This window comes from Choristoneura fumiferana, chromosome 5 (assembly GCF_025370935.1).
Source record: "Choristoneura fumiferana chromosome 5, NRCan_CFum_1, whole genome shotgun sequence".
Classification (NCBI taxonomy): domain Eukaryota; kingdom Metazoa; phylum Arthropoda; class Insecta; order Lepidoptera; family Tortricidae; genus Choristoneura; species Choristoneura fumiferana.
In genome coordinates, this window is record NC_133476.1 from 20,482,683 (window position 1) to 20,494,631 (window position 11,949).

The window sequence follows — 11,949 nt, forward strand, 5'->3', positions numbered from 1 at the left end:
TAAGCCATACCTAGTTGACACCTTAGAGCGACCGCCGAGCGTAGGTATGAAAAGTGAAGTACATACAGGAGATTGACTTCTGAACTATCTGTGTTTTGTGAATAAATTGTTACATTACATACATACAATAGTCCAGCAAGGCTGATTATTCTGTTGGATTTTTTTTTTGTTTGTCCAGATCTACAACCCTAAATCCCGATTTGTTTTGCCTTATGTACCGATTTAAAACAAACTGGACCTGGCAACACTAGGTACACGGTACAAAGCAAAGCCTCAAGTTTTGCCTCAAGTCTTCGACGATACGACAAACGAAACGAATGAAGAAGCTTTGAAGAAGCAGTCGATAGCATCAAGAGAAGCGTGACAGCGTGAGTCATAATAAGAAGTGTAAGTACCTACATATTCTAAGCAAACTTATCTTAAAAATTCTCATGCATTAAGAAGGGATACTTTTAAAAATCTTTATCACATCATTTAATGCAATTGAGTTTGAGGGAAATGGTAAATGCGTAAAGTTAAAATAACATTTTTACCTTCTTTCGGGTTAAGTGTCAAATTGATTGACATTTACATAACAATGTTGCCATGTACATATCGAAAAAGCCTGGAATATAAAGGAAATATATTTGTAGGCAAATGAATTCGCTACAAAAAATTGATGTGCCTTCGATAAATTGGAAAACTATACGGAAAGAAGGACTCAATGTGGACTACGCTGTTGCTATTCCAAGGATAATTGCTAACGGTATTTTAAAGGAACTTGAAAAAACACTCGAGTACTTTACAGGAGATCTGTCGAAAATAACGTACGTAATTTATTTTATAATAATCGGATCGGGAATAATAATTTCAATATGGCGGTTGTTAAATTAAAGAAGTTTTATTACCTACCTATACACAGAGTATTCGGAAAAGTACATCCTTTGCCGCGGCAACAAGTAGCATACGGCGACGCAGGCGTGACTTATAGATATTCTGGAAAAACGATACCAGCACTGCCGTGGCCTGCACCAGTCCTAGCTTTAAGAGATTTCCTCGAAACTATAAAAGGGATTAAATACGAGTTCGTATTGGTCAACAAGTAAGTCAACAAGTTGTAATAACGTCATAAAATTATGAGAAATTCAAAATCCTTTCGCAATACGTTGAGTTAGTCTGTTTACGATCTGTTTATAAACAATAAATACTCCGCTCAGTTATGTAGATACGAGTCATTTATACGTGCGTACCGTCAGCCGTAGGTACGTGGTCTATCAATAAAAAAAAATCCTATCGAATGAATACAAGTCTTATCGACATCATTGTTTTATGACATGCAAACGATAATCAACTTTAGAGTGGTAGATCACATATTTGGCTGATGGTATATTTACTATCTGGGATGAGTATTATAGATTAAAATATTTGTTATTAATAGGTACAGAAATGGAAATGATCACATGGGAGAACACAGAGACAACGAACCTGAATTAGATCCTGATTACCCCATTGCTTCTATATCTTTCGGACAAGAAAGACCTTTTGTACTCAAACATAAAGACGCAAGAAAAGCGGGACCTGATAAAAAACCTATACCTCCAGGTATAACACATTTTATTTCAGATCTTCATACTTATTAATAGTTACAGAGTCATCAATGTTTCGAAGCTTATTGAACATGTAACGCAACAAACGGGCTTCGTATGTGACTGTTTGCTTTGCTTTTGTATTTGCGTCTTCTTCTTGGAATGGATTCTCGATGACGGTGCTCACGCGCCGTCCATAAGTTTCGCAGCCTTCCAGAAATTGTAGACAGTCCCTTATGGTGTTATCTTTAACGACAATCAAATGCTTAGACAAATTTTCCAAAAATGATAAGAAGCAGCGCTTAGTGTAGAACCACGTGTCTGTCCCCAACCGCTTGTTGAAAGGCTCGAGTGATTTAATAACTCTCGAAATGCCAAACTCGTAGTTCCCTTTAGCGCAATACAAAGTACCGATGACTAAGTTAACGATACACAAGTGGTAAAACTTTTTCTGAGGATCCTCAAAAATTTGCTGTTCTTCCTCTTTCTCTATTTTACGCATTATATCTTCTGCTTCCTCATTTTGAGATGTCATGATGTAAGAGACGCACAAGTTTGCTAGTACGACTGCGCTTATTTCTAAAATGTTATCGTACTGCTTCTTGACAATCGGCTCGTAGAAACTAGCCGCCTCCTTGTACTTATTTTCTTGCATGAAGAGAACATGCGCTACGTTCAGACGCCAAACGTCAGATTCGTTACAGAATTCGACAGATTTCCTGAATATCTTCTCGACCTGTCCGTAATTTTCCATATCCCAATAAATTTTTGCTTGTGCCATAACCACAGGAATATATCTCTCTAAAGCTTCTTCATATTCCACAACAGCTTTTTTAACTTGATCATTATCTCCTTGGGATCGACTTTCTTGAACAACCTTTGTAAGTTTTCTCAATTGTTCGGCATGTTTCGAAGCAATATCTTCATATTTCTGAAAAGCCTCTTCAGGTGAAGTTTGACTTGTTATAATAGCGTCCAAGAAGTCATACAAATATGGTGTCAAATATTTGTATGTAAACTGTGCGTTTTCTGCTAAAACATCTGCTGCCAAATCATAATACTCGAACTTGCAGTAGAGAAGCAATAAATTAGCGAATGTTTCGGGAGGAAACGGGTCTTGTTGTAAAAGAAAATGGAGTTTTTCAAACCCGTCAGTTGGTTTAATATCTATTGAAGTCAAGGCCACGTTGTGTAATGTTACGGCATCTAGTTCATGCTCGTGTCTGGGAGGCATATCATTAAGAGCTTCCCTTGCGGCTTCAATATTTTTCAATTGGTACTCGATAGCCGCCTTGAGATTAAATACCTCAGTGAGTGCAGTCTCGTGAAGTGTAAGCGTATTACCCACAGACTTTACTTCCGAAGTCTCTGCTTGCATACCTACTGCTAGTTCCGGATGATCACGAATACCTCTTTCTATCACAAGAGTTATGTGTTTTAAAGCCTGTGGGTACTCCTTGAGCTTAAAGTAACAAAGTGCCACATTGTAATGAAGATGAGCATTAAAACCCAGCACGCTCAGACTGCGTGAAAACTTCTGCAATGCCTCCTCATGCTGATTTTCTTTGTATAGTAAACATCCGAGGTTTATATCTTTGTCAACATCATCCTGAATGTAAGAGTCTACTAGGCTTTTGGCTGCAATGGTATCTTCTTCTCCATATTTTATAGCGGATTGCAATTTGATGACTGTCCTTTCCAGCTCTGGAGCGGTAATTTGCATGGTAATTTTATAGGCCTCATCAAACATGGATGCTTCGTATAATGCTTGAGCGAAGTATAGTTTATATTCTGGCACATCTGGGTGCATGGCGGATAGTTGCTCGTAACAGTTTGCTGCTTCAACGAAGGCTTGCGTCCTGAAGTAACAGTATCCAAGTAAGGATAATGCTGCTCGATTAGGATTAAAATTGATGGCATCGTTTAGTGCTTTAATGGCGTCCTCGTACCTTGCCTCCTTTATCTGCAAAAACATCAAAGACATAAAATTAAGATGGTATCTATTTAGCATTGCTGAGACTTGCGCAATGTTTGTTTACTTTATTATGTATTGAATAAATATATATTATACATCTGGCACATGCCGCGAGTGAATGTTCCCTTTGAATCTGATATCTTGACGATATGAACAATAAATGCACTTAGATAACATGCATGTGTATGCCCTCTAGACTAGAAATAGGTTGAGTGTTTGTCATCCTCTTGCTTGTAAGTACATGCCATTAAATTATGCTGAAAATTGCTCTTATCCTGTCCTAATTCACTGTCATGCCTGAATATTTTACTTACTTAGTAGATGCATAATGTTTAATACCATTGCTACACGTTCTAGTGTTTTATGGATTACGTTATTTAATTATCTACATCCCTATACAAAACCTTCGAAAGTTAGACTGAATTAAAATCAAGCTCAAGTACGCTGTAATTACTGTAGATATATATCTTTTCTAATGTTGTTGTTCTATCACTAAAAAACAAGTTGATAATCAAAAAATAACCATATCCTATTTTTTTGAAGTTATAAACTGTTACACAACTTTTTTTATTTTTATCTATTCAGTCACATCGTAACTATAAATCTATAAACATATAAGCGCCGTTGTATCTAAAGTCCCCCTTTACCTTAGTGACGTTCATTTCTTTCCCCATGGTTAAGGCGTTTACGGCGCCAGTAATTAGGTATTACCGTGGACTGAAAAACGGATCGTGGTGCTCACCGTTTTTATCATGTAACGAAAACCGTCAAGCTGACAAATAAAAAATATAGCTATTATAAATCCTATTTCGGTGTCTTTTTCAATTTCATAATGAGTCTAGGTGTACGAACGACAAGAGTAAGTATTAGAGTACGTACCACGATAAATCGAAAAGTTCTCCGAACGGTAAAGTTTCAAAATGCTCATGCATACCCTATTTGGGAATACAGAGCAAACAAGTTGTATGCCAGGATTGTACAGGTGGAAGAACGTTCTCTGCCTAACCCGTTGGGAGAGAGGCGGAGTTGATGTATGTTTAACGTGATTGAAATTTTTTTGCGCAGCATTTTTTTGGCAGGAAATGATCTAAACGCTGGAATCCGAAATTTTTCTACAAGCTAACCTTATTACTAAAAACATGAATAAGAAGCTGAGAAGGTAACATTAATAATTCATAATTTTAGAATATATACAGACAGAATAATATTAAATAGGCCTACCTATTGAGATGACTACTTTGTGAACCGGAGATTCAAAGCAAAGAAAGTAAACGATTATTTAACTTAAAAATGTGGCGTTTAATAGGTATGGTGTTTTAAATTTGCTCAAATACCCATCTAATATTTTTACTAACCCTTCATTAATGCTTCATGTGGGTAACTTGGTTGCATAACTTTATTGTTTTAATGCTTTGTTTGAACACGGTGGTGTTCTTTATTTACTGTATGTTTCAAAAAATTTCTTAGCTTTTTGAGGGAATGGACTGACAGCGATATTACACGATTGCTTATAGTACCGCTCATTCTAGAATTTCTTTCAATGCCATGACGATTGCTTGTTTAACTTACACGCGTACCTATGCAACATTAATGGCATGCATTTTATTTATTATTTACAGATTGGTCTCCTAATCTTGTCAGAAACACGAGCAGCCAAGAAGGGAAACCAATTAAGTGGCTGAAAATAAAATGTGGGTTTGAGAAGGTGTTGTTTTTCCGCTATACACACGAGGCCCTCACCCAATTCGACTTATTTCAGGAAAAAAAGGCGATTCCGCGACCTAGGAAGAGGCTAAAGGTACAAAAAAGGCACTAGAACCGATGAATGCAAATCAGCGACCAAAGACACCACTGGTTAGATCAGTTTAAAGCATTTAACACCTTTTCCCATCTCAGAGGCCAAAAAAGGATTAACCGGGCTATGTGTAAAAGGTATAATTCCTCAAGATCTCCACTATTGGTACGAGTATATACCTACTCAAAAAGATATCATAGACAGCACGCTGCCTGAGCCTGATATCACAGAAGAAGATCCAGAAGTACTCTAAAATATTGTTTTCGTCTATTTTTCCTTTTTAGGGTTCCGTACCGAAAGGGTGCCAACGGAACCCTATTATTGAGACTCCGCTGTCTGTCTGTCTGTCTGTCCGTCCGTCCGTCTGTCACAGGGCTCTATTAATTAAACCGTAATAGCTGGCACTTGAAATTTTGGCTCATTTGATTCGTCTTGACGACTACCTACTTTTGGTAACCAGGGGCAAAAAGTAGCGCCAACAAAAAGCTTGTATTAGAATTGTTAACAAAAAGTTATTACTGAACTATTGGTTTTTAAGGCATTGTAAGGAGGTTGACCGATTTTTCTTGTTTTAATGGTCCTAAATAACCTTTAAAAAAAAATCAGCAATAAATAAACTTACTGAGTTTTATTGAATTTCTTTTTATTATCAAAATTTTGATGTGAAATTATTCTATAAAATCAATTTATTAAAAATTTTAGGAACAGTTTTAACTAATTATAGTTATGTTCTTACTTGATACTTTAAAAGTGAGCGACAATTCACTAACTCTAGTCGAAAAATCACTAACTGACATCTAGGTTCATAATTTAAGAGATAAAAGTAATTATCGCTAATTACCAGGAAATAGAACTTTTGATTCGATTTTGCAGTTGGAGCTATGCCGTACCGTTATGTCTTGCGACAAGACCATAATTATGATAAATATCTCACGCCAAAAAAACGTTAGATTTTTTATTTTATTTTCACAACTTCAAACCGCCGTATCTCAAAAAGCAAAATACGACTTAGTGACTTTTCGCTCTACGGGGACGATATATTAATATTTCAATTTGCGAGTGATGTCCCTTTGAATCTGAATCTTGACATATGAACAATACATGATAACATGCATGTGTATGCCCTCTAGACTAGAAATAGGTTGAGTGTTTGTCATCCTCTTGCTTGTAAATGCCAAAATTGTGCTGAAAAATTGCTCTTGTCCTGTCCTAATTCACCTACCTATCCGTCATCGCGAGACATTCATACCTTAGTCTTCTTTATAATGTCCTGTTTAACCCTGCTTCTCCTTCTTACCTGTCTGAAAGATTTAGCTACTTGGCCACTGGAAGTGGACACCGTTTGCGGTCGAGTTCCAAACTTACACTTGCCTTCCCGCCTAACAACGCGCGCTCTTATGCTAAATCTTTCACTTTCCATTCAGTCAAGCTGTGAAACGATTTACCCTTGTCCCTAAGGGAATCTCCGTCTGTGGCCTCGTTCAGGGAGAGTTTAAAGAAATTATGGCTGGACACTGACACCTTAGATGAGACTGTTTCGCTTTTGTAATTGTTTGTTATATTTCTTTTGTTTTATGTTAGTTTTAATGTAAATAATGTTGTATTTATTTTATCTCTTTTGAGTATTTCTGTTTTGTCTCTTTACCGCACGTAATTTTCCGCTTATCCTCTATATAACCAAATGTTTTTTCCTAACTAGGTTAGCTGGAAGAGATCTTTTAGGGATAAGCTCGCCTTTGTTCTCCTCTCTGTGTATTTGTATTTTTATTTTTATGTGCAATAAAGAGTTTACATACATACATACAATTCACTGGCATGCCTGAATATTTTACTTACTTAGTAGATGCATAATGTTTAATACCATTGCTACACGTTCTAGCGTTTTATGGATTACGTTATTTAATTATCTACATCCCTATACAAAACCTTCGAAAGTTAGACTGTCTGAATTAAAATCAAGCTCAAGTACGCTGTAATTACTGTAGATATATATCTTTTCTAATGTTGTTGTTCTATCACTAAAAAATAAGTTGATAATCAAAAAATAACCATATCCTATTTTTTTGAACTTATAAACTGTTACACAACTATTTTCATTTTTATCTATTCAGTCACATCGTAACTATAAATCTATAAACATATAAGCTCATGGATATCTAAATGAAATCCCTAAAACCAGTACGTTGTGTCGTTAATCTTATCTTTGCCTCGTTAAGGCATGTACGGCGCAGTAGGTAGGTATTACCGCGGACTGAAAACGGCCTGATAGGGCACCGTTTATCATGTAACGAACCGTCAGCTGCCAAGATATAGCTATTTCCGCGTGCCTATTTCCGCGTGCCTATTTCGGTTTCATAATCTGTCTATTTGTAAGAATCGTCAATATCTAAGTATTATAGTATCGTACCGCTATTGTCAAACTTAAGGCGCTGTACGTAGTGAAAACTACAATTTTAGAAAATATTTAAAATATACTTACACAATACTTACAACTGCAATTTTTTTATATGTGTATTTCAGTCTATTAGCTAGTTTTTGACTTCATCAAAAACACGATTGCTGACAAAAACCTCGATAGATTATTTTTTTGAAAAAGAGCCTTCATTTACACGTTAAACCAAATATTATGAAAAATATTATGAATATCAACACAAAATTTGCTTTATTAAATAGTTTTTTAGTAGATTTAGATTTATGCTTCATAGATTTTCAATAGGTTGAGTACATCAATCATACCAATTTATTTCGTCTTTGGCAAAATAAAACGGTTCTAGCGCGCGGCGGCGGCGAAGTATTGCCCAGTCGCCAGTACACGCGTGTACGTAGTCGACGACGGACCTGTGCACATTTTTCTAACGCGCTAGTACTACTTTTGAGAGCAAATAATATGGGTAATCGCAGTATTAAAAAAGTTAAGCGAAAGAGGAAACGCATAAGTGAACTCAGAGCACATATGAGAAGCATTAGAGTACCTAAACGGTAAGTACCTACCACACACTAATCGACCGGCCGGAGTCGGCCGAGTCAGCAGGGCTACTACGAAACTCCAAACTCGAAGTTCGTGTCGTGCGGTCCCTCTCGCTCTCGTACTAAATAGTCAGTGGCGTAGCTAGGTAACCTAGGGCCCTGGACAAATAAAAAAAATGGGGCCCACTGCTATCAAAACTGGTAAGGTTTTTTGAAGTAAAATCATTATATATACAAATACTTTCTAAGCAACTTTATCATCAGCTATAAAGCAGAATTTCGAGGGCCCCCTGAGCTTGAGGGCCCCGGGGCACTGCGCCGCATAGCCCTTGGTAGCTACGCCACTGTAAATAGTATAAGTATCAGAGGGACCGCAACCCACGAACTTCGAGTTTCGTAGTAGCCCTGCTGAGCGGATTTCACATTCGTACTACGACCGCAAGCTGGTTGGCGCTCACGGATGCGGACGGCTTCGTCCAGATTCTACCGCGACTGCCATAGATACAAATTGTAGGCACGTTGTATAACCTATACTACTCACGGCGAACCTTGCGGCTACTACGAAACTCGAAGTTCGTATCGTACCGTCCCTCTCGCTCTCGTATTAAATAGTATAAGTGTCAGAGGGACCGCACGACACGAACTTCGAGTTTCAAGTGTCGTAGTAGCCTTGCTTGATCCCTTTGCAGATTCACTGACATTTCTGATAGTGACACAACAGTTTCAATTTTCTCATTTAATTGCAGGCAAAGGTTAATATCTTGCATTCAGCCAAGTTATTTAACATAAATTATTTTAATAAAATAAGATGGTCGCATTTGGTTGCACTAGTAAATTATTGTCAAAAACATGCACTCCAACTGGAATCCGGCTGCAAAATGGGAGTTATTGCGCAGTTTGTGCAACTGCATCAGCACTGCACCCGACTGTCAGAGGACTGCCATTTTAGGCAATCGGAGTGCAGTTCTTACGCAGTTCTGATGTAGTTCTGAACTTCGGAGTTTTTAACTTCGTTTCTAAAATTTATTGAAAAAAAATAAAAAAAAATGGAATATCTGTCTTGCTCCTCCGCGAATTAGTGAGGCCAAGTCGTGGAAAACAGCTACGTGTGAGTTGCAACAAATGTTTTTTTCATGCAACCTATTGCTTCTGGTTTCTGGTGTTCTGACTTGTATTTTTGTATTGATGCAATAACTACTTTACGCATACTCATAATCTTTATATCTGTCAAAGTTGTTCTGTGCGCTAAGACATATTTTTTATCTTTGGCTACAGCTCGCACATGTTTCTTAGAACATAAAATAAATAAAATAAAATAAATATCACGGGAAATTTCACACCTATTGACCTAGTCCCAAAGTAAGCTTAGCAAAGCTTGTGTTATGGGTACTAAGAACATGGTTCCTACATTCATTTTTTTGACTGTATGGTTTGGGTAAGGGTTGTATACTGTAGTTTTAAAGTATTACATTTTGAAAAAGTGACTCTCTGCCAAGTTTCTTGCTGCGCATTTTTCCTGGCAATGATGGTCTTCCGAAAGCGCTGGTAGTTTAAAAAATGACGTGTAAAAGTGCCATTGCGGCCTATTTACTGAATAAACGATTTGATTTGATTTGTTAAAAGTGAACAGACAACTATTTCTTTACTGTTTTATTATATGTATAGATTTGCCTAGCTTGTAATCTAGATTTTCAGATTAAAATAAATTTGTTTTTTTTTATTTGTATTGATTTACCTATGTATTTTTATTTCGTCTGTCTACCTATTCGGTCTTAATGTCTATCCATTACCTACATTACAAATTAAACTGTGGGCATGAAGAGGGATAAATTATTTCTTTATTACCAAGACTATTTACATTAAACGAAGAATTTCTTAATTAAACCGAAAATTGTGTAATTATAATTTTAACGAAAAATCCGGAACTCACATTAACCAGAATACGGATACGAACAGAATAAGGCCGTCAACGGGCTGCGTGACAGACGCGCGAGGCGTTGCGCTGGACGCCCCGCATTCGCCTCCGCCGCGTCGTCTGCTTCACCCCTCAAATACCGAAAATTCTTCTATAAGCGCGCCTTAATGCCTAAAATTGCTAAAAGTGGCTCCGAAGCGGTAACGTTTCGTTTGCTCTGCCTACCCTATTTGGGAATACAGGGCGTGATGTTTGTGTGTGTGTATAGATACGAAGCACACCTTTCCTGCATAGCGGTAGGCTAGCAACATTTTTCCGAACCGATGATGATAATGTTTAAGTTGATTGAAATTCGGGCTTGGAGCTTGCTCTTGCTCGGGACAATGATCTAATATTGTTGGTATAGTTATTATTCTCTACAAGCTAACAAGCTTAGTACTTATAAAGCTCGAACAACAATATGCATTGATTATTATCATCATCATCATCATCCCAGCCTATATACGTCCCACTGCTGGGCACAGGCCTCCTCTCAGAACAAGAGGGCTTGGGCCATAGTTCCCACGCGGGCCCAGTGCGGATTGGCAACTTCACACGCACCATTGAATTGCTTCGCAGATTTGTGCAGGTTTCCTCACGATGTTTTCCTTAGCTCGTGGTAAATTTCAAATGTAATTCCGCACATGAATTTCGGAAAACTCAGAGGTGCGAGCCGGGGCTTGAACCCACGACCCTCTGTTTGAGAGGCGATAGGTCAAACCACTAGGCCACCACGGCTTTTTTATTGATTATTATAAATGCTTTAAATTCCATGTACCTACTATCCTAACCAGTGGAGTGGCGTAGCTAGGTGGACAAGGGCCCCGGTGCATAGAGAAAGAATCGGGCTCTCACCCCTCTTTCCACGTAGCTTGAAGTTAAGTCTCCTAAAGGGTGGGAGTTTACGTACTTCTCCTATTTTACTATGGCTAGAGCCCCTCACAAGTTTTTTTTTCTCTTTTTCTTTTATACTCCTCTCTTTTCTAAGCTTAGGTTAGAGGGCCCCTGAGCTGCTGGCCATACGATAGCTACACCACTCCTAACATATTTATGCCGACAATTCACAAATGCTACACGTAGTTCATAAATAACGGTTACTCACCATGGTGTAAATAGTTTTAGTGTACTGACCATCTTTTATTTGCAAATAATCCATTTCTTTCTAATAAATAACTTGCAAAATATGAATTAGCGCTAAGTACTGACTATGCTATGTTTACTGTATTCTTGTTCCTATGGTAACTAATACAGACTTAAAAAAGGATTGCCTTTAAAGAATTAACCTTGTATGAATTATGATTTAAAGTTTATATTTCTTTGTGATAGCTATTAACAAAAATAATAATTAATTAAAAATATTGATTCGGAGTATGTAATGAAATTAATATATTTCTCGAATTTACATATCATTTTGTTTTTTTTTGTTGCAGTGAAAATTGACCTGGAGCATGGAAGTATCTTGTTCATGAATCCACCGACAAACGAAATTTGGTATCATTCTTTACCCACTAGAAAAAAGTTACTAGGGGTTAGAATTAACCTGACTTTTAGGAAAATGCGAATGAAATAAATGCTGCGTTTTTATTTGTTGTTATTATTTTGTTGTTGTACAATATCCATAAATTCTCTATTAGTCACCGTAGATGGCTTTTCTATGCTTGCATGCTCAAGATGAGCTACCTTTCGTGTGGCT

General features: G+C 37.3%; 2 protein-coding genes across 3 annotated transcripts; one reads left to right on the forward strand and one right to left on the reverse strand.

Moving 5' to 3' along the window:
* Positions 1 to 183: 183 nt before the first annotated feature.
* LOC141428412 (DNA oxidative demethylase ALKBH2-like) lies at positions 184 to 11,840 on the forward strand. Its single transcript, XM_074088403.1, has 5 exons — positions 184 to 387; positions 633 to 806; positions 902 to 1,081; positions 1,418 to 1,581; positions 11,687 to 11,840. The coding sequence occupies exons 2-5, from the start codon at positions 637 to 639 to the stop codon at positions 11,824 to 11,826; spliced, it is 654 nt and encodes a 217-aa protein (XP_073944504.1). The 5' UTR covers positions 184 to 387; positions 633 to 636; the 3' UTR covers positions 11,827 to 11,840.
* On the reverse strand, positions 1,592 to 11,476 carry Ttc30 (tetratricopeptide repeat domain 30). 2 transcript variants are annotated; one of them, XM_074088393.1, is made up of 2 exons: positions 11,359 to 11,476; positions 1,592 to 3,528 (listed from the first exon to the last, which is right to left on the reverse strand). In XM_074088393.1, the coding sequence occupies exons 1-2, from the start codon at positions 11,410 to 11,412 to the stop codon at positions 1,594 to 1,596; spliced, it is 1,989 nt and encodes a 662-aa protein (XP_073944494.1). In that variant the 5' UTR covers positions 11,413 to 11,476; the 3' UTR covers positions 1,592 to 1,593. The 2 variants fall into 2 exon arrangements, with proteins under 2 accessions (XP_073944494.1, XP_073944495.1); XM_074088394.1 differs by having other exon boundaries at positions 11,388 to 11,455.
* Positions 11,841 to 11,949: the final 109 nt, after the last annotated feature.

Bases quoted from the DNA above. Each gene is read 5' to 3' on its own strand.
- LOC141428412 (XM_074088403.1), top strand. From the start codon at position 637: ATGAATTCGCTACAAAAAATTGATGTGCCTTCGATAAATTGGAAAACT. The intron at 1,082-1,417 runs GTAAGTCAACAA...TGTTATTAATAG, and splicing joins GAGTTCGTATTGGTCAACAA to GTACAGAAATGGAAATGATC. The intron at 1,582-11,686 runs GTATAACACATT...TTTTTGTTGCAG, and splicing joins TAAAAAACCTATACCTCCAG to TGAAAATTGACCTGGAGCAT.
- Ttc30 (XM_074088393.1), bottom strand. From the start codon at position 11,412: ATGGATTATTTGCAAATAAAAGATGGTCAGTACACTAAAACTATTTAC. The intron at 3,529-11,358 runs GTGAGTAACCGT...ATGTTTTTGCAG, and splicing joins CTAAAACTATTTACACCATG to ATAAAGGAGGCAAGGTACGA.